The sequence below is a fragment of the Argentina anserina genome, chromosome 5 (assembly GCF_933775445.1).
Source record: "Argentina anserina chromosome 5, drPotAnse1.1, whole genome shotgun sequence".
NCBI classification, from domain to species: domain Eukaryota; kingdom Viridiplantae; phylum Streptophyta; class Magnoliopsida; order Rosales; family Rosaceae; genus Argentina; species Argentina anserina.
In genome coordinates, this window is record NC_065876.1 from 21,838,509 (window position 1) to 21,865,716 (window position 27,208).

At 39.8% G+C, this 27,208-nt stretch overlaps 1 protein-coding gene and 1 pseudogene across 1 annotated transcript; one reads left to right on the forward strand and one right to left on the reverse strand.

Annotated features, from left to right (window-relative positions):
- Window positions 1-2,020: 2,020 nt before the first annotated feature.
- LOC126795269 (Golgi apparatus membrane protein-like protein ECHIDNA) lies at window positions 2,021-5,022 on the forward strand. Its single transcript, XM_050522113.1, has 6 exons — window positions 2,021-2,175; window positions 2,999-3,055; window positions 3,173-3,376; window positions 3,498-3,557; window positions 4,254-4,380; window positions 4,737-5,022. Exons 1-6 carry the CDS (start codon window positions 2,161-2,163, stop codon window positions 4,823-4,825), a joined length of 552 nt encoding a protein of 183 aa, XP_050378070.1. The 5' UTR covers window positions 2,021-2,160; the 3' UTR covers window positions 4,826-5,022.
- A 5,699-nt stretch (window positions 5,023-10,721) lies between these two features.
- Window positions 10,722-13,507, reverse strand: LOC126795738 (plasma membrane ATPase 4-like; annotated as a pseudogene).
- Window positions 13,508-27,208: the final 13,701 nt, after the last annotated feature.

Genomic DNA, 27,208 nt, shown 5'->3' on the forward strand with positions numbered 1-27,208 from the left:
AGTTGTCACGTTTCTTATAGCAAAAGCAGGCTCCGGGAAAACTGAAACTCCATGCATGGTAGCTCTCTTATATGGAGAAGAAGAAAAAAATGAGCTTTTGATATTAAAGATTTGATCTTGTTATGAGGAACATGTGCCATGGCTTCCTCTCCAACCCCAACTCAAATCTTAACTCCAAACCCCCATCCACTCTTCTATGGAACACCATCACCATTGGCTTCATCTTCAACAACATACCCACTGAAGCCCTCTCCTTGTTTTCCCACATGAAACACTCCTCCCCCAACACCAAGCCTGACCCTTACACTTTCTCTTCCACCCTCAAAGCCTGCGTCCTCACCCACAATCTCGACGCCGGCAAGGCCCTGCATTGTCAAATTCTTCGGTCCCTTCCCAACCCAAGTGTGGTTGTGCAGACTTCGTTATTGAATATGTACTCTTGTTGTGATCATGCCGGGCACGACTTAGTACGTAAAGTGTTCGATACAATGCCTGAGCGAAATGTGGTTGCTTGGAATACACTGGTTGCGTGGTGTGTTAAGACTGAGAGGTATGAAGAAGCAGTTAAGCAGTTCAGGATGATGATTAGTATGAGAATCATTCCCAGTTCTGTGAGTTTCGTCAAAATTTTCCCTGCTTTATCCGCCATGGGAGACTATAGAAATGCCAATGTGTTGTATGGTTTGGTTGTAAGATGTGGTGCTGAAGGCACCTTGACCTCATCACCCTGTACTTTAGCATTTTGATTCCTCCATATTGCTCGCTCAAATCAACATCAACACAGAAGCGAAGGTAGTAGGGGACTGATATTAAACCTATATTGATAAAAAACATAAGATCCACCTAGAGAAAATTGATGGTGTGAACATGGGCCCTTCATGGCCTAGATTCCTTTCAAAATGAACAATATGAATCATGGACAGGGTTGTAACCCTAACTTCAAATCCAAAACCAATATGAACCAAGACAAAAGCAAAGAGAAAATCATGCATTCTTGAGTTTGCAGTGATGAGTTATCGTTTTGGTCCTAGCATATATATACGGCTAGGTTCTTTTGTTTTTTTTTTAAAATGAAGGTAGGATTAGGGTTTATACCAGACGCTTAGAGAAGTCACCAATCAGCACCTTGAAAAAGGATGGTTTCCTTGGTGAACACTTCTTAATCGGCTTCCTCGTCATTGGGAGCCAATTGCCCCCAACAGTCTCTTCTTGTATGCCTCAAAGTGTACTAGGTTTATTTACTGCTCTGTCTATTAGCTCAAGGGAAAACGATGGTATTTCGTATGCTTCACTTTTCCTTTCGATCTTTTTTTCTTTCTTTTCACTGCCTATTTTACGGGTCTAACGGCAGTAAATTTAGGATGAGATCAAGGGTGTAATTAGCCTCAAGCATTAATCCAAATCTCGACCTTCCATCACTATTTCAGCAAAGTAACTCGTTTTAGCTGAAATTTTACATGAATAATCTACACATTTGAATAATAAAATTGTTGAAATGTGATCGAAAAGTTAACTAATGACTTATCTCTGTAAAATGTCTAAAAAATAGATATCTGATTGGAGTGGGTTTGATATGTAAAAGTGGCCAATTTATATAAACAATGGTTAAGATGATACAATGTGATCGAACAGTGGGTCTAACGATCGATTAATGGAAGTCCTCAACTCTCAATTTCTCATGAATATGAAACAAGTGGAATTGAAGACAAAAGAGATCAATATTGATTCCGCAAATTCATTAAACACATGTCCCACCTCCATAAGCCAATTCTTCTTTCTTATCTGCTTGCTTTATATGTCAAGAAACACTCAATCACATGTAATTCCGATTACTTTTATGCGTGTCCTTATAAAAATATATAAGACGGCCTATTTTGATATTACAAGATAAAAAACGAATAATAATAATAATAATAAATGACCAAAATACCCTTAAAGTCAATGGAAAATACAAAAAAGTCCGATTATAAGAAAAGGCTTGGTCTAAGAAACGTGGGGTAGTATAACAGAAAAGGAAGCTCTCAGAAACTTTTGGTGGACAGAGAGAAGGAAGCTCTGTGGGTATCGAAGCCTAATATACAAGTTGAAATCTACTACTCTTCCAAGGTCTCCAGATTCTTCTTAGTTCAACCTCCTCATCTTCTTCGCAGCTCAACAGATATGGATCTCAGCCAGGTGAAATCCAACTCGCGGCTCTCTCTTTCTTGCTTTGCTTAGATCCGAATCTGGTTTTCTGGAGCTAATTTGTAATGGGTTTAGGGATTTGGGGTTAATTTGGGATCTGATTTGAGGTTTTTGAGGCCCTGTGAGGGAATTTAACATTGCATTTGAGAGTCTGTTATGCTAATTTGTGTTAAGAGTTCTTGTGGTTTTGTTCTGCTCTGATTGCCGATTTCGGTGAATGTTAGATCTGTGCGCTCGTATTCTGTTTAGGTGAATGTTGTTGTTTTGGAGTGATTCGAGCCTGATCATTTGTTAGTTAGGGAGACAGTTGTGCAACTGACTCGATTATGCACAAAGACTCGTTAGGATGGATGGCCTTGGTGTTTTGTTCTGATCCAAAATCCCTGAATTCATTAAGAGAAACAATGAGTTTAACTCGCTTAAGGATTCTTCAGTTCGTGTCAAAGGTTTTGTTTAATGTCACTGAGAATGAGGATTGGTGTTGGTATTAGGACATGTTACAGTTTCCCACTATATTTAAATGCCGTTTGAAAATGTAATAAGCATGGTGCGGCCTTTTATTAGTATTACTTATTTTGGCACTGAGCAAACTTTCATATCCCCATGAGTAGGATGATACTGTGCTATTTCCCATGCTTGTAATGGTTTTATTTCCGTTACTCGTTGGGGCTGTAGGAGTTCTTCATGAAGTGTTGTCATGTTGTATTGCAGATGTCTAACAGCGAGGATTTCCTTTTTAGTTAATTCTTTTGCGTAAATGATTTGCGGTAGAAACTTGGCTGCATTTTTTTAGTTCATCTGCTTTCATGTGCAGCCACAGGGAGAAAACTACGCCAACCCAAAGACATGCTTCTTTCATGTTCTTTTCAAGGTCTAGTATCTGGAACTTTGTCATTCGATTCTCTGATAGAAAATGAAAATTTGAAGATTATTATTTGCAAACATCATGCATTCTTGCTTGTAACATTATCTTCCTTCTCTTCCACAGGCTGCAGCATTGGCGTTTTACATACTCTCAGCCATATTCTTTGATAACTTTGTTATCATATTTGTTGTAACTGTGCTTCTTTCTGCTCTTGATTTCTGGGTAGTGAAGAATGTCAGTGGGCGCATTTTAGTTGGTTTGAGGTGGTGGAATGAAATAAATGATCTTGGGGAGAGCGTGTGGAAATTTGAGTGCCTTGACCAAGAGGTTGGTATTTATTTCAAATTCTTTCTGAATCAGATTATCTCCTCTCTGTCCTTTTTTTCCCTACGTTGAATTGGGTCCATTATCACAAGATTCTTACCCAAATGATCTTCATTTGCTGTAGTCATTAGCCAGGATGAATAAAAAGGATTCATGGCTTTTCTGGTGGACACTTTATCTCACGGTAAGCATAGATGAAAACATTTAGGAAAGCACGAAATCATAATACATTATCCATACAGATCTGGCAATCTAAATCAAGCTGGATGAGTACACTTGATTTTAATATATACTTGTGAAGATCGATTACATAATTATTCGAATCAATATATATATTTTCATTAAACTGTGTTACAATTTTTGGGGGTACACATGGGAGTCGAACATGATAATGATGTGCTTCATATTCTGGTGAAATTTGATATATATTCTCCAAAAAAAAAAAACACAGAAAGCCATGTTAAAGGAAGATTTGAAAAATGAGGATTTAAATTTATTCATCGTAGATGGTTGCTCAATTTCTTAGCATTGTTTTGTTGTGTGATGCTCTTCAAATCGCTAATGTTTCTTTCCGTTTGGATGACTTGTCCTCTACTATGTGAGGCGGTTGTTGTTTTCTTGAATTGCTTAGGGAAAGGAATGCACATTTGTTTGAGTTCTTATAGATTTTAGTGTTTGCACTATGTGAGATTTGGGCTAGGAAGGCAGTTAATTAAGTGAGAATCTGTTCCTCTGTGGTCTGTGCTCTCTAATAATATGTATTTTATTATTCTGTCTAATTTCATCTTTCATGTGCATATCTGAATATCTGTTTGATTGTTTGTATGTTGCAAATTGCAAAGTGACTTAAGTTCTTGCACCTTCCTTGTTTTCTTTGTAGGCTGTCTTTTGGATTGTGCTCGGAATCTTTTCTCTGATTCGGTTTCAAGCTGATTATCTGCTCGTTGTCGGAGTTTGTTTGACTCTCAGCATTGCAAATATCGTTGGATTCACCAAATGCCGTAAAGGTATGGAAGTAGTTCACAAATATGGAGTTGCTTATTTTACTTAATCCGTGCATTGTCATCACTTAATAGTTAATTCTCCCCTTTAAAAGTCACAACATCTAGTGGTTCTGCCTTTGTGTTATGTTAGATACTTGACAAAATTCTTATTTAGAGGTGCGTTTTTAAACTAGCTTCAATGGATTACACTGAAGATAATGCTAGATGCAGATCACCCAGCCGCATCGGTTACTATGAAATTTGCAGTAATACAATCCATTTATGAATGCATTGCGCAGCCACGGGTTTTTAACTCCCTTTAGTATTTCGTTGGTATATGTTGTTTCATTTTTAATGAGAACTGCTGATCTTCCTTTCAGATGCCAAAAAGCAAATCCAGCAATTTGCCTCCCAAACCATTGCATCCCGGATGTCATCCACGATCCAATCAGCATTCAGTGTTGTCTAAATCAGTCTTGCAGGAAATATGAGAGTCTGGATGATGAAAACTTTTGTAAGAGTGTGTACATGATCACCATATTGCCCAGCATTAGTCTGGCTTTCTTGTTGAGCTTTCGTAGGGTTACAAAGAAAATTTTGTAAGAACTCATTCTATTAATACTGATATGTATGAAACAGTCATATGCAAAGTACATTACTACAAATCATCTCATTTCAAAACATAATTATAATTTTTCACTTCAAAATTTGCTCGTGTGTATTACGCTAGATGGTCTAATGGTCATCATTTGTCCCGCGGGCCTAAAAGTTTGTGGGTAGCCCGGCCCGGTTCGGTTAATTTCCAGTCAAAGCCTGGCCTTATGAGTATAAATAAGGTTGGGTAGAGGCCGAGGGTTCAAAGCCTCCGTCCGGTCCGTTGGAGCCATAAGGCCAAAGTCCGATTAAAAGTCCATTCATTTTAAAATTAATAATTTTATATGTATTTATTTTTTATATTTTAATAAGTTAAATTATTTAGTTATATTTATTATTTTTGTACTATATTTAATTAAATAATTACTATATCTTATTTTTTATAAAACAATTATACATTACACATGATAATGGGCTTGGCTCATTCAGAAATCCAGGCCCGAAAGAATGCGTAAGGTCCGGTCACGTGGGTCTTGATTTTTGGGCAAATTATAAAAATGTCTCTCTTAACTTATATTAGAAAAAAATCATTACTTATGAATTAATTATAAAAAAAATCATCACATTTAAGTGAAAATTATAAAAAAGTAAACAAAATTAGAAAAAGTCACTTTAAAAATATTTTATGAACTATTTTGCCATTTCTTACTTTTTATTCTTCTTTTTTTCATTCTTTTTCTAATTTCGGCCATAATTTTCTCGTCTGACGATAGATTTTGACGAAATTTCTACCGTTAGAAAGATCTCACTCCCCTCTTTCATTTGATATACTACCTACTCCGAATCGACCAACCTTACAAAGTGCAACAACCATCACAAAGGGTTGCCGCCATCAATAGCGGTGCTTCAAGCGAATCCGGCGAAACTGAAGCTCAAGGTTCCATAATTCCTGCTATTCTCTTCATTCTGAGCATACTTATACCAATCTCATTTGAATTTCAACAAAATTTCGCATATTTCCACATTTCCTCTCGGCATGTCACAGCTCCTGTCACAGACACTGTCACAGACACTGTCACACCTACTGTCACAATCGCTATCACACTATCTATTTACACTCAGTGTCACAACCTTTGTCACACTACTTGTCACAACCACTATCACACTACCTATTACACTAACTGTCACACCTCCTGTCACACCTCCTATCACACCCACTGTCACAGAAACTTTCACACTATCTATTTACACTAACGGTCACACCCACTGTCATACCAATCTCATTTGAATTTTAACAAAATTTCACATATTTCCACATTTCCTCTCGGCATGTCACAACTCCTGTCACAGACACTGTCATACATGCTGTCACAGCCGTTATCACACTATCTATTTACACCAACTGTTACAACTTCTGTCACACTACCTGTCACAACCACTATCACACTACCTATTACACTACCTGTCACACCTCCTGTCACACCTCCTATCACACCCACTATCACAGACGCTGTCACAATGCAACATTCTCTATTCTATTTGGTACGTGTCCCTTTATTATGTTTCTTTCTCTTCACAAATATGCAGAGTCATGGCTTCAAACCAACCCAGTAATACATGTCGGCTCCTTCAATATATTAAACTTACCTGCACCACCGCAACCGAAACAAAATCCAAAGAAAAAGCTATTCGTCGGTTACGACTTGTGAAAATGCTCCAAGTGTGGAGTACACCACCACTACCTCTTCGACTCTGCCATATCAGATCTCATCTCCTAAGCCAAAGACCGTATCCTTGTTGAGTAGCTCCTCCTTCACAATGACTCCAACCTCCCTAGCCACCTTGAGTCTTGCTTCTCCAAACCCAAGTCCTTCCAGGCCACCAACTCCAACTCCACCACTGCCCCAAACAACACCGTTTGTCTTCTCCATTGGGTTCTTGCTATCCGTTGAGGGAGGACTCTCCTTCTCCCAGATTGGTGATGTAGCAACTAGCGTCGCAGTCAGAGTCATCAGCGGCATTAGAGCTTCGAGAGTGGTAGATTTGGGCAACTCAAGACTATTAATTTTCATCTAGTGGCAATTTTTGTAATTTTCACAAATTTTATGGGCAACGGTCAAAGATTTTTAATTGAGTGACTAAATTCTAATTTTAAAACATTGCTTGACTATTTTCTAATTTAAGGTGTCCACATCAACATTTTTATAAGAAGCCCTTGATTTTATTATTAGTAAGCCCGGTATGTCCTGAAAAATTAAAAAAAGGGCAAATTATAAAAAAATACTATATCTCAACTTATATTAGAAAAAAGTCATTACTTATGAATTAATTATTAAAAAAATCATCACATTTAAGTAAAAATTATAAAAAAGTAAATAAAATTAGAAAAAAGTCACTTTAAAAATATTTTCTGGACTGTTTTGCCATTTCTCACTATTTTTTCTTTCTTTTTCTAATTTCGGCCATAACTTTCTCGTCCGGCGATAGATTTTGACGAAATTGGTACCGTTAGAAAGATCTCGCTCCCCTCTTTCATTTGATATATTACCCACTCTGAATCGACCAACCGTACAATACGCAACAACCATCGCAAATGGTTGCCGCCATCGATAGCGGTGCTCCAAGCAATTCCGGCGAAACCGAAGCTTATGGTTCCCTAATTCTAGTTATTATCTTCATTCTCATAATACTTATATCAATCTCATTTGAATTTTAAAAAAATTTCGCATATTTCCATATTTCCTCTCGGCATGTCACACTTCCTATCACAACCACTATCACAGACACTATCATACTACCTGTCACACTCACTGTCACACTACCTGTCACAACCGCTGTCACAACCATTATCACATTAACTGTCACACCTGCTGTCGTAACCGCTATCACAACCTCTGTCACACCCATTGTCACACCTGCTGTCACAACCTTTGTCACACTAACTTTCTGCTGTGACAGGTAGTGTGATAGCTAATGTGACACACAATGTGATATCAGTAGCGGGAAATTCGTTCAAAATCAGTATATGTGCATCTTCTGTGAACCTGCGCCTCCACCCCGCGCCTCCATTGTCAAACCATGACTCAATTTCGCGTTTCAACCTCGCACCTCGACCCCGCGTCTCCACCCCGCACCTCCATTGTCAAACCACAACTCACCGCTGTCACAACCCCTGTCACACATGCTGTCACAACCGATGTCACACTAACTTTCTGTTGTGACAGGTAGTGTGATAACTAATGTGACACACAATATGATAGCTACTGTGATAGCAGTAGCGGTAAATTCGTTCAAAATCAGCATATGTGCATCTTCCGTGAACCTGCGCCTCCACCCCACATCTTCACTCCGTGCCTCCATTGTCAAACCACGACTCAATCTCGCGTCTCAACCTCGCACCTCTACCCCGCACCTGCATTGTCAAACCACAACTCACTACTGTCATAACCACTGTCACACCTGCTGTCACAACTGCTGTCACACTAACTTTCTGCTGTGACAGGTAGTGTGATAGCTACTGTGATAGCAACTTCGGTAAATTCGTTCAACATCAACATATATATATATATATATAATTCCTCTGGGCACCATCAGTGACATCTTCTGCATCTGCATCGCATCTTCTCCGACGAGGACTCTACCCGGTGACTTGGATCGAGCTCAATCGAAGCCTCAAGCAAGATCGATCAGTGAGAGAGAGAGAGAGAGCTGGAGAGATCGACATGAGATGAAGAATAGTGGCGGTGTCGATTCTATCTGTATCAACCTGGAAAGCTATCAACCCAGCCTAGAGACAATGACACAACGCCGCCGACAAAGGACCAATCCGACACAGCATGCCGAGTTCCAGGTATCTGTCGCCACTGTTTTAGTTTCAACGAAGGAGATCCAACTTAGTCTCTACTGAGTTTCGACATCTCCACGTCTTCGTCGAGAACATGGTCGTTCTCGCCACTGAGAAGAGCACCTAAAGATGAAGGTCTGATGAAGGTTTGTGAGATCTGGTTGTCGCCACCGAGAAGAACTCCCGACGATGGTCTGCGAGATGCCGAGATATGTTTTACATTTAAGTCAGTGGCAGTCTCGTAAATTAATTGAAGTTTATGGGCAACGTTGTATCAGTTTAAAAAAGTGACTAGATTCTAATTTCTAATCTTTGCTTGACTTTTTTCTAATTAAGTGTGTATAAATTAAATTTTTTATGATCTACCCTTAAAAAAAATGTGAAAACCCAGCCCGGCCCGCCCATATAGTATAAAGATTAAATACTTGTGACACCCTATAATTTAGGTGTAAAAACAGTTTTGTCATTCTACTTTCAAATTTAATATGTATATCCTTTAACTCTTATTTGTTAACAGTTTTGTCCTTTTACTTTTAAATTAAACTTGTTTATCCTTTAACTCTTATTTTTTAACAGTTTAGTCAATTCCGTTAGTTGACCATCAAAAAATTCCGTTAAACCGTTAAAATGCCTAGAATACCCCCAATTCAAATAATATATTTTTCTTTCTTTTCTCATGCCTTTTTTATTTTCTCTTTTAGTTTTTCTTGATTTTCAATTAATTCAACATATGTGTTATCCAATATATATAATTGTAATCAACATAAATTATCAAATTAATTGTAAACAAGAGGAGAATTAATGACAATTGCTTAACATCAAGTTGGAAATAAATAATTTGAAACTATTTTTGCATCAAAGTATGGATATGATAGTAGAAGTCTTTTTTTTCTTAGCATTATAGAACTTAATCAAAATATGTTTGTAGAACATCATAATATAAATGAAGTTTATAACTGTATTTGAGTACTGACACTCACATGTCATTTTAGGCATTATCCAATTGATTATAAGATGTTTACAATTAATTTGATAATTTGTGTTGATTACAATTATATATATTTGATAGCACATATGATGAATGAAAGTTAAAACCAAGAAAAAATAAAGACCAAAAGAGAAAATAAAAAAGGCATAAGAAAAAAAGAAAAAAATATGATTTGAATTTGGGGTATTCTAGACATTTTAATGGCTTAACAGAATTTTTTAACGGTCAACTAACGGAATGGACAAAACTGTTAAAAAATAAAAGTTAAAGAATATACAGATTAAATTTGAAAGTAGAAGGACAAAACTGTTTTTACACCTAAAGTATAAAGTGTCACAAGTATTTAACCCTAGTATAAATTCCTTGGGGGATTTTGGCTGTGATATGCGGTTAGGACCAGCTTTAATTTTCAAATGCATGTTGGTCGTGATAACAGCGGCGTGCCATGAGTTCAACCACCATTCAAAAATCCATTCTAAATGCCAACGTCTATCTTGGTATTGATAGTGGTGGTAGTCTTTGTGTCCATCTGCTGTACATACATCTATAATATACAATATAATTTTATAGGCAAAAGGAAGGACCACGTGAAATGTATGATGAGTGTGGAGTAAAAGTTTTGGCAGGAATTTGATTTCTCCGTAGTCTTTGTCCAAAACAAAAACGCGATGCAAGTCAATGACCTGTTTAGAGTGGAAGCCAGACCAAGTGATCAACTAATTTTCAGTATTTACATGACGTTGATACTGGGGAACAAGATTGCACATCAAGCAGACAAGTAGTTAGAAACAAAACGCCTGATTAGAGATTGAATAGAACGAGGTGATCATGTTGGTTGTCCATGTCCACGACGGCGTTTTCGTTGCCGGAAACTTAGAATATTGCAGAATTCTCTCTAGTCTTCCATACACAATGCTTTGCTGCATTAGTAATATTTAATTACAAATTTTGGTTCTCCAGAAGTGCATCAGTATATAATTGTTTGCAGTCAGTCCTCTGTTCGGACCTGTACTTGGCCCATTCATCACCATTGACCTGCAATAGCAGGATAATTGTTCAAAAATCAGTCATCCGTTTTGCAACAAATGTCAGTAATTAATCATGAAATTCTTCTCACAAAAGGAAACGATACCAACTCACGATTTAGCTTGATAGCTTCATACAAACGTCTTTATTGCGCGGCATGACAAGTGCACCCGATAACTTTTTGTAGAAGAATCTGAAAACAAATAAGAGTGCACACAAGTGTACAAATAAAATGTATTTTATTGATAATTAAGCGTGGGGTTATAATCTTTGTGAAGTCATCTGATTCTATCTCCGTATGTAACTTGGCTCAATGGTGACATGTACTTGATCTTGAGAATTTGAGTTTGGATTTGGATTTGATGAAGAACAAACGATTTGGTAGCTTGACGATTCTTCGTGGACTTGAGTTTGGATTTGATGAAGAACGAGCGATTTGATAGCTTGATGATTTTTCGTGGACTTGGGAGACTTCGAGATTTCTCGAGAGTGATGTTGCTCAAGTAATTTTTCTCCCTTTTTCTCAAGTCCCCTTCTTTTCATGTTGGAATGAGTATTTATAGTGTCAAGACTTATATTTTATAGAATATTTTAATGACACTATAATAATAAATTTCTTTAATTGTATAATTAAATCAATATGTATTTTCTGATTAATTTAAAATTAGTTATTCTCATAACTAAATTAAACAGTTTCAAATAATTGTTTTAATTATAACCGGTAAGGAATTTATTAATTTAATCAAATGTCTGATTACCATTTCGAATCGTCAATGACATTCAATTTTATGATTTAAGTCAGAATCACGTAGCTTCGATTACGATTATCCGTTTATGTGCTGACACAAGTTTTATTCGGATTCACACTGACTTTATTGACTTTTGGGCCACGGGTGCAATTTTATTGGGTTCTTGGTCGATTTAATCATTTAATGAAGATGATTTACTTCATTAAATTTCATGTGTCTACAAATGCCTTAACTTCAAGTCGTGCTGCAGACATGTCGTCGTCATGTGTTGAAAGCGCAGCTTGAAGTATGCACTTTGATTTGGAGAATTTGTAGAACTAACGAGGCTCCGCAAATTTTTTAGTAATATTTACATCATATATTTTAATCAGATGAATTTAATTTTAAAAATCTTTTCATCTACCACGGAAAACATCAAACTATTTTCTGTCATTTGTTTTGTCTTTTTTTTTTCTTCTCTTTGTCTCTTTTCTATCAATGTTTCTCACTACCACCGAAAACATCTTTTACTTTAAGAATCTTAATGGCTTCTATACTTTCCTTAATGCTATCTCGTGGCTTCTTTACCACTTTTTGTGGTGTCACAACTTTAAATTTCCTTTTTCTTGTTAGCTCTCATTTCTTTCTCTTTATCTCTCTTATCATGACTCGGTTACTTAACCTTGCTTTATTCAAGTGGAACAACAAATGGCTGGCTGAGGTTTTTAGAAACCATGACACATGAAGAAACCACTCAAGGAACCCATACGACGAGTCCTACGAATTATTATAGTTTTACGTGTGCTCCTCCCATCATGTGCTCGAACCAACCCATCATCTATCAGTGCAGTAGAATGCCATCCTCCAGCAACAATATCCATCACAGTAAGACCAGAGGCCCCATTGACAAGAATCGGCTGTGTATCTCGGCTGTGTATCCCCTGTTCCAAGCTGTCCATATTCGTTGTTACCCCATGCCCATAAAGTGCCTCTAGCTCCTTCACAATCAGATCCTTCTCCAACTTTGCTGCTTGTTCCTCTACTTTCTTCAAATCAAACTCTTCAGTCCCATTATAGTTATCTCCAAGCTTATAATATGGTCTCCAAGCCCTGCTGAGAGAGCTTGTGAGATCCAATAGCCATTGTCAGACAAGACGGTAGGCATGGCAATAGGAATGCCTCCAATCAAGAATACAAGGAGATTGTCAATTCCATCACTGTACTTCCTGTACTGAATGTGATACACGACTATAATCTCAACCAACATTCCAATTGCAATGGAGCAGATACAGAAGTTTCCAATAGCAGTAAGAACCATCTGGAAATGTCCAACGTTGTTGGTGTTGTCCACAAGATGAGCAGCCTTCCCGAAGAAAGTGTGCACACCAGTGGCAATGACAACCGCTTCAAATTCACCTTGTTTGCATGTTGAACCGAGAAAACTTCATCTCCTGGATGCTTGGTCACTGGAAGCGATTCTCCGGTAAGAGCAGATTGATCAATCTTTAAAGGATCACCCTCAAGAAGATGAGCATCAGCTGGGACGATGTCACCCAACTTGACGCTGATGATATCTCCCGGAACCAGAATGGCAGCCTCCTCTTTAGATCATTTTCCATCTCTAAGTACCTTAGTCTTGGGAGCAAGACCGGCCATAAGTGCAGCAGCTGCATTTCCAGCATTGTTTTCTTCAATGAAACTGATTGTGGAGTTGATCACCAACAATCAAATAATACCCACAAAATCTTGCCAATCTGGGGGCTTCCCATCTCCATTAGCCAAAGAAATAGCCATAATAGCTGCAGCTTCCATGACCCATGATAGAGGGTTCCACATAAACCCAAGGAACTTGAGAAATTTGCTCTCCTTCTTCTCTTCTAGCTTGTTGAGACCGAAAATCTCGAGCCTCTGGGCGCCTTCCGCGACGCTTAGACCTTCTCTGGAATATTTCAGCTGGGCAAACACTTCCTCAATGGGCTAATAGCCTTGTCCGTGCTCCCCATCTTCTCCCCTCGAGTTTGTCAAACCTATACGGAGAACACGATGATGTCTATGTATATATAACCAAGAAGAGACCTTGAGGCTCCTACTAGCACGGTTTGGTGGTACCAGTGAAGCTCTAGAATCCTTTTGGATTTTAAAGCATTGAATGAATAGAGGAGAAGAGGGCAGAGAGGGTAGTGACTCCTCTGGCTGAAGTGATGTTTGCTTTTCTCCTTTTGGTGATTACTCGGCTCCAGCTCGGCTCGGCTTAGCTCGGCTCGGCTTAGCTCGGCTCTAGCTCGGCTCCTGATCGGCTCGGCTCGGCTCCTGATCGGCTCGGCTCGACTCCTGCTCGGGTATGCGATCCTGTTTTTTTTGTAGGATATTGATAAAAATTTGAGAGTCGCGGTTGATCTAGCCATTTGACTGCTTTCAAAATACGTTGATTTCTGCCGGATTTGAAGAACGTAAACGACTTAATCGCTTGACTGCTCTCATTTCATAGACTTGACAGCACTCAATAAAAACATTTTAGGGTTTACGCGTCATATTCACCACGGTGGTTTTCAGGAGTTTCAAGAACCTAAACGACCTAATCGCTTGACTGCTGTCAATTCATATATTTGATAACACTCAATAAAAGCGTTTTAGGCTTTACGCTTCACATTCACCATATCGGCTTTCAAGAGTTTAAAGAATGCAAACGACTTAATCATTTGACTGCTGTCAATTCATAAACTTGACAACACTCAATAAAAGTGTTTTAGGCTTTACGCATCACATTCACCATGATGGTTTTCAAGAGTTTGAAGAACGTAAACGACCTAATTGCTTGACTGATGTCAATTCATAGACTTGACAACACTCAATAAAAGCGTTTTAGGCTTTACGCATCACATTTACCATGGCGGCTTTCAAGAGTTTCGAGAACGTAAACGATCTAATGGCTTGACTGCACTCATTTCATAGACTTGACAACACTCAATAAAAGCGTTTTAGGCTTTACACATCACATTCAGCATGACGGCTTTCAGGAGTTTCACGGACGGGACAATCACTATCCTCGACAATGTTGAAGATGAGCAACATAATGGCACCACCTTAACTATATATCCCTCTCTCACTGGGCCATTTGCCTTTAAAGCTCTATTCTATGGCAGCTCAACTCCCGTCTTGCAGTGGACTTACGCAGTGAATCGCCGGGTAGCCAACTTCCAATCGCCTAAGTCAGGCAACGAGGGGCTAAGTTCAGACGTTTTTGATGTTGAAGCATGTACATCGTGACAAAGATGCTCATACGGTGTCATACAAGCTTCTCAACGACTCTATATCCAACAACTATGTGTGATGGGGTGCGTTTCGAACTATCGGCGGGTTTACCTATGCAGAGTGTATCAGTGAAATAAGAATTTGGTTTATCATTTGACTGAAAAACCCTTATTTTTATTTTAATGTGACTAAACTTTAAGATTGTTATTCTCAAGCTGCCTACGTATCCTTCTAAAGAATGAATCAAGTCATCACGTAGTTCAATGATTTTTTTTTGGTGCCTTGTGCAGTTTAAGCTCATGCGTGGAGCATTTTTTGTTTTGTTTTTGTTCTTTTTTTTGTCTTATGCAGTTTAGGCTCGTACAGACTTGGAGCATACTTTGACATTTTCAAGCATGGTACTTCTTCAAGAATTTGCCGTTAATGGGACCGATTCTCAAACCATCTTCCGCCATAATTTTGTAAGCTTCATTGGTGTATACTTCTCTGATGACGTAAGGACCATCCGACTCTGACTTGAATTTGGGGCCAGTCTTGTGCGTTATAATGATGGGTCTTCGAACAACAAGAACTAAATCATCAACTTGAAATGATCGTGGTCGAACACCTTTGTTGAAGGCATGTGACATCCGAGCTTGGTAGCATTCTAGGTGTTGTTGTGCATCAAACCTCTTCTCGTCCAAAGCTTCTAACTCTTGAAGGCGCAACTTGACATTTTCCTCGTTTACGAGACCTTCTTGCAAAGCGATTCTCAATGACGAAATTTTTTTCTCTAATGGTAACACAGCTTCGACACCATAGACGAGAGAATAAGGTGTAGCATTTGTGGCTTGCCCCCCGTCTTCAAGTTATGGAGGAGCTTCGTCTACTTCAATTTTAAAATCTTCATGATCGTTTTCCTCTACGACATATGCTTCTGTCACCATGATATGATAAGAGGTTTGGACAATGTTATCCTTATCGCCATTACCGAGGTTGCTATCTCCCTTTTGACCAATGAATATGATGGTATGTTGCTTCACTTTGAGTTGATCCGTGGAATCCACTTCCAACACATAATGCCTTCTCACGCGCGACGCGATAAGACTTCTGATTTTTTTGCTCTCCGCTTGACTACAAGTCGTTTTCCTCTTGCTTATTTGTCGTTCCTTAAGTGCTTGGATCATTTCCAATGTAGGCTTTCGCGGAATGAGGTTTGACTTTTTCTTATCTTTGTCTGAACTTGACATCCTTTTAAATACGGAAGGCCGAGTGGTTGCACTACCGATGCGATTGAAGACTGAACCTCTACTTGGTGTCATGTTCACACGGTCAAAAACGACACCCTTGTGATTGATCCTTCAATACGTTCAGATGTTGCTTTTCGAGAACCTGGATGAATGCGATCGAACGACAAAATGCGAGGGGTTGACTGAACTTCTTGACTCTTCTCTTCAACTACCTCGACACTGATATGTTGCACATTGGCTCACTCCGCCTTTCATTCTGAAATTATAATTAGCTTGCTTGAAGTGAAACCGAGACCAACTTTAGAAGAATCAATTGTTGCCCCTTGCTCTCTTAACTTATTTTGTGGCTCATCGAGCTCATGCGCCATCTTTGTTGTAGCTTGGTCGTCATTTTTGCTTGATGAACTAAAGTCGTATCCAGCCTTTTCTAACAGCTTGTATGCGTTAGGATCGAACCCTTCACTTGTCCTTTTCTTGGGCAGCAATCCATGTTCCGTCTTACCTTGAATTGGTTTGACAAACTCCTTGAGTAGCTGCTTTGTATGATTTCGGTTGCTCACCTATATTAATGGCAATGTTGATTCCTCCCTCAACAATTTCACATCATCCTCTGCTAATTTTCGTGGACACTCTTGTGACTTTGTCCCCACAAATGGAGACTCCCCCTCCCTTCGTCTAGACTTCAGAACATAGCGAAGGACCAGAAATGCATGGCTGACTTTTCTTTTTGCAGACGATGTTGCCGCTTCAAATGAGACTTTTTGCAACATTTCACCATGAAGCTCAATGTCTTTTGATTTGGCATTATTCTCCTTAACTTTAACGGCTTTCCCCGTAGATGGTACTCTGACTGAAAGGACTTCTTTCATTGACTCCTCGTCTGTGTAGAATTTAGAATCCGTATAGTATGATTCAGTTTCTGTGAATGGTTTGGTATCTCCTACCACAATTTTCACACCTCCGTAATTGAACTTGAAGCACTGGTGTAAAATGGATGGAACAATGCCATTTTCATGTACCCATGGTCGTCCCAACAACAAGTTGTACGATGTCTTTGCATCGTTGATATGGAACAAGGGTGTTTGATTTTAGCTCTCCGATGTCCATGTCTAGTCTGATCATCCCTATCGCTCTTTGTCCTCCTTGGTTGAAACCTTTGATCATGAGCCGACTCCTTGATAACTCATTAATGTTAATGTCGAGTTGAGACATGGTTGACTTGGGCATGATATTTACTACTGACCCTCCGTCTATGAGCATGCGATTCAACTTCCATTCTCGCATGTATCCTGCCACAAAAAGAGGCCGATTATGTGGCTTAGAGCCCAATTGAAGGTCATCATCTGTGAAGTGAATGTCATCACAATATGCATCACATGCGCCACATTCCTTCATGCTTGTGGAGTATTTTCCTACGTCAATGAGAACTCCACAAGTGCGCATTTCGGTTATTTTGGCAATTGCATCAAGTCAAAGAGGCTAAGTTGTAAAGGTAGACTCTCCAATTGTTTAACACTTGACTTGCACCTGTTTCTCTTACTTTAGACTTTTCGTCTTCTTTGTAGCTAACTTCACAACTTCTGGCCATTTAAGTGACCTTGGGTTGTTTTATAGGCAAGTGTTCTATTGACAAGTTCCGGCGAAGATGCTTCCATAAATATGGAACGACTTTCGTCTCAAAACGTCCTCGTCCATTTTCCTCCCGTCTTGGAGGTGATTTCTTATGACTTGGTTGGGCAATCGGTGAATTTGACATCATACCTTTTCGAGTTCTTCTCCGGGTGACCAATATCTCATCCTTCATCATCGGCATTAGAGGCAACTTGGAGGATAGGCGTGGAAACATGACATTCTTTAACTTCTTTGGTTTTCTTATATTCGCGCACCTCCTTCGTGAAATGGGATGGTGCTTTTATTGTGTGAAAATGGAGTGGAACTGGCTCGAACGACCCAAATTTACGGCAGTGCAATTGACTTCAACAACGTCGTCAACGTCCAGCTCAATCCTCCTTTGCTTGGCGAAATTCATTATCAAATCATTGAGAACAAAGCACTTCTCTATAGGGTGACTAACGAGGCGATGATATTTGCAATACTTCGGATCGTTGACTCGATGCATTTCTTCTAGACGCTTGCACTCTGAAAGATCTATTATCTTGTTTTCGAGCAGATCCTCTAATATGCCTGCCACATCAGAGTCTCGGAACGGGTACGTCTTTCCCTCCATCTCCTTCAACGTGCGTTTACTCCTATCGTAGGTTCGAGGAGGTTCCACCTTATTGAACTCCTTCTTATCCCGCGTAGAAATCTTAAACGGTGCAGTATTGATGACCATTGATTCTTTAGAAGGCTTCTTCACAACCTCGTCAAATCTGCTTCCGAAGACTTTATGTTTTCGTTGGTCAACCATGAACTCATTCTTTCCTTTATGACTTGCCAAGCTTAGGTCCATGTCATAGGCTCGAGTAGCCAACTCTTCGAAAGAACGAGGCTTGATTCCTTGCGAGATGTATAGCAAATCAAAGTGCATGCCTTGGATGCACATTTCAACGGCCGACACCTCTAATAGTCGGTCCTTGCAATCAAGGCTAAGTAAGCGCCATCTATTGATGTAGTCGACCGTGGGTTCATCATTTTGTTGCTTCGTGCTAGTTAGCTCCATCATGCTCACCGTCCACCTTGTACTATAGAATCGATTAAGGAACTTGGGCTCCATTTGGTCCCAACTGTCAACATACTCTGGCTCTAAGTCTATATACCAGTCAAATGAATTTTCCTTCAACGAGCGAACAAACTATTTGACAAGGTGATCGCCTTCTGTCCCGGCGTTACTGAAAGTCTCCACAAAGTAGGTGACGTGTTGCTTTGGGTTCCCTTTACCTTCAAATTGTTGGAACTTTGGTGGCCGATACCCCAGCGGCATCCGTAAGCTGTCGATTCTCTTAGTGTAAGGTTTGGAGTAAGTGAGGGAGTCACGAGAAGGACCTCCATATTGAGCCCGAATTAAGTTGGTGATGATGTCTTGAATTGCTGGAGCGATCAGGAACCAAGCGAGTCACCATCGTTCTTGGACGTTTCTCCCTTTTCATTTACTTTGCTCCTGCCAGGCGACCTTTTGGTGAAGTTCTCATCATCGTGATCTTCCAACTTGCTATAAAGTTCAGCGATTTACATGTCCTTTTCTTCAACCATTCGAGTGAGCTTTTCAACCATCTCTAACAGATTGGAGAGTTGCTCCTCGATTGTGGATGTCCCCGTCACCAAGACATATGCATTGTCAGAAGAGGATTCATGTGTCATAAAATGAAAATTATCGCCATCTTCTTTGAGACTTCCATGGTATAATGTCGTGCTTGATTCGTCATCAGAGAAAACGTATTCCAGGATAGGGCCATCACCATGAACAAATAGAGGAGATTGCTCCTTTGGCTCATTCTCTTTTGACGTTTGGTTTTTCCCACTCTCAAAGGCATGCTCTATTGCTCCCAAGCTCTCCAAGGTGATGTCTGGTTGACGAGGCTTACTAGCAAATGCCATAAATGTCGTGGGTTGAGCTCTAGCCACGCTCCGGGTGACAAGGGTAATCAATTCACTTTTTGATTTGGAGAATGTTTGTTTCGATTTCTTGACCGGCTCGGCCTCTCCGCTTAACATCATGGTTGTGGATTTGGATTTCGTCGATAGAACGGCTTGGTTGTTCTTGGAAGCCATCGCACAAACGAATTTGAAGATTTCTTTAGAGAAGGAGATGAGAGGCCAAAAATGTCCCACTGGGCGTGCCAATTTGTAGAACGAGAATCTGAAAACAAATTAGAGTGCAGAAACGTGTACAAATAAAATGTAATTTATTGATAATCAAGCGCGGGGTTACAATCTTTGTGAACTCCTCCGATTCTATCTATGTATGTAACTTGGCTCAAAGGTGACATGCACTTGATCTTCAGAATTTGAGTTTTCGATTTGGATTTGATGAAGAACGAGCGATTTGGTAGCTTGACGATTCTTCATGGACTTGAGTTTGGATTTGGATTTGATGAAGAACGAACAATTTGGTAGCTTGATGATTCTTCGTAGACTTGGGAGACTTCGGGATTTCTCGAGAGTGATGTTGCTCAAGTGATTTTTTCCCTTCTACTCAAGTCTACTTTTCTTCATGTTGGAATGAGTATTTATAGTATCAATACTTATATTTTATAGAATATTTTAATGACAATATAATAATAAATTTCTTTAATTGTATAATTAAATCAATATGTATTTTCTGATTAATTTAAAATTAGTTATTCTCATAACTAAATTAAATAGTTTCAAATAATTGATTTAATTATAACCGTTAAAGAATTTATTAATTTAATCAAATTTTCGATTACCATTTCAAGTCATTAATGACATTTAATTTTACGATTTAAGCCGAAATCACGTAGCTTCGATTACGATTATCTGTTTATGTGCTGACACGAGTTTTAACTTTATTGATTTTTAGGCCACGTGTGCAATTTTATCGGGTTCTTGGTCAATTTAATTATTTAATAAAAATAATTTACTTTATTAAATTTCATGTGTATATACTTTTTAAGAACACCTTACTGTAATAGTCTTGACGAACAGTGACTTGATACGTAAAAAATGGACACGTATAAGCAAGGCGCCACATGTCAGAATGGGACATAGTGCACCCACGCATGATCCCACTCTCTGGGGGGGGGGGGGGGGGGGGGGGAAGGAACTCTGAGGGGAGATGCCACCAGACACTTGATTGATGTGAAAATAGACCTCAAAACTGTACCAATTGGACAGAATTGGCTGCCGATCAAAAACACCACAGAGAGCCAATCCTGTGTTGTCCCATTTGAAATTTGGGAGTGCTTCAATCCAGAATTCAAACAGTTTATGCCCCTTGAAATCCATTTGGCAGCTGAACCACTTTGGAATCTCGCTTCTTGGAACTGGAAATTTAATTGACAAAAAGGATAGCTGAGAAGATAGGACTAGAGAGGAGATCTCCATGCACCTCATCATCTTCTACACTGCCAACCAAGTTTCGACACAGTCTCCAGCAATCAGTCAAGTCCATCCTTTTAATCATTTGTGATTCTTTACTCTCCGCAATGTTTGACAACAATGATACGCAACCCCTCACATCCAACTCTACAACACCTGATGGAAGCTCTGGAATTTCTACGAGTCTCCTGCAGTCGCTTAAATCAAGTATCCTCAAATTGACAAATTCCTTGATGATGCGTTCGGAAAGAAAAATAATGGGGCTCCCTGATAAATCAATTGAACATAAAGTGGACGCACAACCAAGGGATGCCATGATATCCATATCAGATGAATTGCATTTTTCCACAGTGAAATTGCGCAGCCGAGGAGGCGCCAAATTGCATGGATCTAATGGACTGTATACTTCTAAAGCCGAGGAGTCATGGTCGTCATTTAAAACTTTCGAATGTTTCGAGTATACCACTTCCAGTTTTGGGCACCAGGTCAAATCAAATCTACGTAACTTTTGCAATGGAATGCTGCGAGGTAGATCTGCGAGGTTTCCACACCTAAGGAGACTCAAGGTTTCAAGATTGATTAGATACCGAATGGATGAAGGCAATGCTCTGATTCCAGTGTTCCTTAGAGTCAACTTTGTTATGTATTTCATGTTAAATAACGACAAGCGTGGTCCGTGGACCAACTGTACCGATATTGTCCCAACTTAGCCACCTCACAGGTGTTGGGTTTTAATCACAAAATGTCTCGGTAGAATTAGTTATTATCTACCCATTTATAAGCTTTATTTTCTTTGTCACTTCTTAGATGTGGGATCTCTCCTCTCCAACACGCCCCCTCACGTGCAACCTAATTTTTAGGTCTGCACGTGAACTAATGTTCAGTAACCAACGACACTTGGTGACCATCCAATCGGAAACTCTCCGATGGCATGATAATGACACCCATCTTGGGCTCATGACAAAGTGGCACTCAACTCAGGCCCACGACAGATTAGAGGCCCGCATCCGACCCGGCCCAGTCCGGTTAGAATCAGTAGTCTTTCTTCCTGACAGTGCAAGTGCACCGTCAATGCAAGTGCACCGGAGACAGATTCAATGGGTTCTGGACACCAACCGGAGGGTTCTACGTTTCTTGATGTGGTTGGGCATGATCATCATACTGCTGGAGGAGCACCTACAACCTCCATGGTTGGCCGTAGTCAAATTGGTATGGCTTTTAATATTTCTCACTCTGTTAGTTTTGGTAATCGGTCGGGGCCTCGGGGGTATTTGAGGGGCCAATTGTTTTATCTGGATCTGACATACACCGGGGAAAAACTAGGGGGGCAATCTCGGACCGCTTTACTCTCCACCTCTGACAAGCTAAGTGAAATTTGGTTATGGCATCGTCGCTTAGGGCATCCATCTTTTAGTGTTATGAAAAAATTCATGCCTACTTTGTTTATTAATGTGGACGAGTCTTGTTTATCTTGTGAGACATGTGTTTTAGGAAAGAGTCATCGATCCACTTATTCCCCTAGTACCTCTACTAAAATTTTTCTTCCTTTTGAATTAATTCATTCTGATGTTTGGGGACCCTCTAAAGAGTCTACTGTGTCAGGAATGCGATATTTTGTGTCATTCATTGATGATTGCACACGTCTTTCATGGATTGTTCTTCTTAAAACTAAAGATGAAGTTTTTCCCGCTTTTTGTGCTTTTCATACCTCTGTCCAAACACAATATAATGCCACCATTCGAGTTATTCGTTCTGATAATGGGCGGGGGGGGGGGAATATGTGAATCATGTCTTTCAGGAGTTCTGTAACACACACGGAATTGTTCATCAAACAACGTGTCCTTACACACCTGAGCAAAATAGGGTTTCTGAAAGAAAAATCGTCATTTACTTGATATGGCTCGGTGTATTCTTTTTAGTGCCCACATGCCTAAATACCTTTGGGGTGATGCTGTCATTACTTCCACCCACCTCATTAATCGTCTTCGATCTCGTGTCCTTCAAGGGAAAGTTCCCTATGAGGTGCTTGCATCTCATGTCTCATTACTCTCTTTTCATAATCTTCCTGCCCGTGTTTTCGGTTGTGTTGCTTTTGTTCATCTTCCCCAACATCAACGTTCTAAGTTGGATGCCCGGGCAGTTAAATGTGTGTTTGTTGGGTACGGAGCATATCAGAAAGGATACCGGTGCTATCATCCCCCTACCCGAAAGTACTATGTCACTATGGATGTTACCTTTTTTGAGGACATGAGTTATTTTTCCGCTTCTGATACTGCTCTTCAGGGGGAGAATTCATATTTTGAAGAGCTGTATCATGGAGAGGGGGAGACCAATGAGCCAGTCGATATGGTAACAGGTTCTGTTGAGATTACCAATGTGTCAGCTACATAGGCACCACAGGAGGTCGTCACTCGAGAGATTCAGGCACCAGAAACTGACAACACAACTGCCCCTCAGATTTCCCCTACAACTGTTTATACCCCTGACCAATGCTCTCCTGGTACAGAAGATCACTCATCTGAGGTTAGTCATTCTATTAGGGATAATAGTAGACAATATGTTTTGCCAAATAGGTCTACTCGGGGTCAACCAACAAAAAAATATGAACCTACCCTTCAGACTAAAGCCAAGTATCATGTGGCCAATTTTATATCTACCAAAAGATTATCTAAGTCATATGAGTCATTTGTAAATCAAATATCTACTGTATCAGTACCTAACAAAGTGCAGGATGCATTGAGAGATCCAAAATGGAGGAAAGCAATGGAGGAAGAGATGGAAGCATTACAACAGAACAATACTTGGGAGCTTGTACCTCCAACATATGACAAGAAGACTGTAGGATGTCGTTGGGTATTTACAGTGAAGCATAATCCAGATGGGTCAGTAAACCGGTATAAAGCACGCCTAGTAGCGAAGGGGTTCACTCAGACATATGGCATAGACTATGATGAGACATTCGCACCTGTTGCAAAGATAAACTCTATCCGGGTATTTCTCTATGTCGCTGCTAATTTGAACTGGCCTCCTAGACAGTTTGATGTTAAGAATGCATTCCTTCATGGAGAACTAACGGAGGAAGTATACATGGATCTTCCGCCTGGATATGTGGCCGCTTCTCTAAGTAACCCCGTATGCAGATTGAGAAAATCTTTGTATGGTCTTAAACAATCACCTCGTGCTTGGTTTGGAAGATTCTCACAATTCATGAGGAAAATTGGCTATATGCAGAGTATTTCAGACCACACATTATTTCTCAAACACCAACAAGGGAAGGTAACAGCCCTAATCATATATGTTGACGATATGGTAGTTACTGGTAATGATACTATTGAGGTGGACAGATTACAAAAGCAGCTAGCCACAGAATTTGAGATGAAGGACCTAGGTACACTCAAGTATTTCTTGGGCATCGAGGTAGCCCGGGGAAGTGATGATATCTATCTGTGTCAGAGGAAGTACATCCTTGATCTACGAACGGAGAAATGTATGTTAGATTGCACTCCAATTGATACTCCTATTGAGCAGAACCATCGGTTAGCAGAGTATCCAGATCAAGTGCCCACTGACAAAACTCGTTATCAAAGGCTAGTTGGACGCTTGATTTATTTATCACATACCAGGCCAGATGTTGCGTATGTATTAAGTGTTGTGAGTCAGTTTATGCACAATCCGAGTGTGGATCATATGGATGCTGTTGTGAGGATTTTGAGGTACTTGAAGTCAGCTCCATGGAGAGGAGTAATGTTTTCTAATCACAACAATATCCTTGAGATTTGTGGCTTCACAGATGCAGACTGGGTTGGAAATATTACAGATCGAAGATCCACATCAGGGTACTTTACCTTTGTTAGAGGTAATCTTGTTACGTGGAAGAGTAAAAAACAAAATGTGGTAGCTCGATCTAGTACTGAAGCAGAATATAGAGGTATGGCTCAGGGAGTGTGTGAATTGTTATGGCTTAGAAATTTGCTACAAGATTTGGGTATTAAGCCTAAATGTGCCATGCAGCTGTACTGTGACAACAAGGCAGCCATTGATATTTCACATATTCATGTGCAACATGATCGTACAAAACATGTGGAGGTTGATCGTCATTTTATAAAAGAAAAGCTAGACGCAAAGATCATTAGTTTTCCTTTTGTTTCTACAGAAGAGGAACTTGCCGATATGCTCACAAAAGGAGTGTCTAAAAGGGTCTTTTATGATTCACTTAGCAAGTTGGGCATGGTTGATATGTATGCACCAACTTGAGGGGGAGTGATGGCGTGAAACACGGTTCCGGAATTCACGGAGCGAATCATGGATTGCTTTTGTGGGTAGACTAGTATATATGTACATCATGTGGGTATGAATTAATCATCAAGAAAGTGTACATCAGGGGGCGTGGCCGTGGAGACCGTGGAAGAGAGATTCCGGGTGTTGACGGCGGCGAGATGAAGAAGTGTGAGGAGAGGCAGCGGAGGCTGGCGAGGGAGTAGCGAATCCGGGCCGGAACGTGGTGTCGAGATTCCGGGTATAGGTGGAGGAGGAGCTCCGGGTAAGTTCCGAGCTGGTGACAATGCCCCACACCCTTGAGGAGCTGAAAAACAGAAGCTCCGAGCTAGCTGCCGGAAAAAAAAAAAGGAAAGAAGGAAAAAAAAAAGGATCCCAGAAAAAACAGAGCAAGAGGCTCTAATACCATGTTAAACAGCGACAAGCGTGACCCGTTGACCAACTGTACCGAAACTGTCTCAACTTAGCCACCTTACAGGTGTTGAGTTTTAATCACAAAATGCCTCGGTAGAATTGGTTATTATCCACCCATTTATAAGCTTTATTTTCTTTGTCACTTCTTAGATGTGGGATCTCTCCTCTCCAACATTTCATTCCTCCCCCTATCTCTGGGAATCTCTCCAGCCTCCTGCAATATTCAAGATTAATGTTTTGAAGATATCTCCAGTTGACTTTTTCAGGTAGCTTCACAAGGTTATTGCAGTCGTAAAGATTCAGCTCTATAAGCTTTTCAAGGGATCCCACCGAAGAGTGAACCTCCACTAAACTTGTACAATAACTTAGATCTATGAACTCTAAGTTTGGGCATCCAGACACGTCGGGGATGTGCGTAAGGAATTGGTTTCCCTTCAAATTTAGGGATTTCAGATTTTGCATACTCTGTCACACAAAAGAAGAAGCCAAAGTGAATGGCAAATTGATAAGGTCTGAAAATTCTGATACACAGATACTACTGAAAATAGAGGCATACCTTGAATCCTTTTCCAAACCGTGATATGTGGCTGTCATGTATCATGTATCATGTATGTTAAGTTCAACCATTTTCTTCATATTAAAATTGGAGGGCAAAAGGGACATTGATTCCAATCAAGTAACCGCAATTGAGTCGGGTAATAGTCTACTTTTCCAACAAACCGTCCATTGACGTTTATGAAGATTTTAAGTGTGTTCATCATCTTGAAGCATTTAGGACTCAAGTGTATCTCCTCTGCTGTAAGCATCTTTACAATTATACATATGTTGGTTGCGAAAATAGATTAGAACTGCAAACTTACTGTGTTCTATGTTAGAACTTGGAGAACATCGATGTGATACCACATCACTGTGATATTTTTCCATGTTACAAGATTACCCCCAACAAAGGTAAAATACCTTGATGTGGATCTCTGATCTGTAATATTTCTAGCCCAGTCTGCATCTGTGAAGCCACAAACCTCAAGGATATTATTGTGATTAGAAAACATTACTCTTCTCCCTGTAGCTGACTTCAAGTACCTCAAAATCCTTATAACAACATCCATGTGGTACACACTAGGATTATGCATGAACTGACTCACTACACTTGCTGCATATGCAACATCTGGTCTGGTATGTGATAATAAATCAGGCGTCCAACTAGCCTCTGATAACGAGGTTTTTCAGTAAGCACTTGATCTGGATACTCTGCTAACCGATGGTTCTGCTCAATAGGAGTATCAATGAAAGTGCAATCCAACATACATGTCTATGTTAGTAGATCAATGATGTACTTCCTCTGACACAAATAGATACCATCACTTCCTCGGGCTACCTCAATGCCCAAGAAGTATTTGAGTGTACCTAGGTCCTTCATCTCAAACTTTGTGGCTAGCTGTTTCTGTAATCTACCCACCTCAACAGTATCATTTCAAGTAACTACCATATCATCAACATATAT

What these genes read in the sequence shown, in the direction of transcription:
- LOC126795269 (XM_050522113.1), top strand. An exon ending in TCTTTCATGTTCTTTTCAAG is followed by an intron (nt 3,056 to 3,172) that starts GTCTAGTATCTG and finishes TCTCTTCCACAG; the next exon opens with GCTGCAGCATTGGCGTTTTA. An exon ending in GGTGGACACTTTATCTCACG is followed by an intron (nt 3,558 to 4,253) that starts GTAAGCATAGAT and finishes TTTTCTTTGTAG; the next exon opens with GCTGTCTTTTGGATTGTGCT.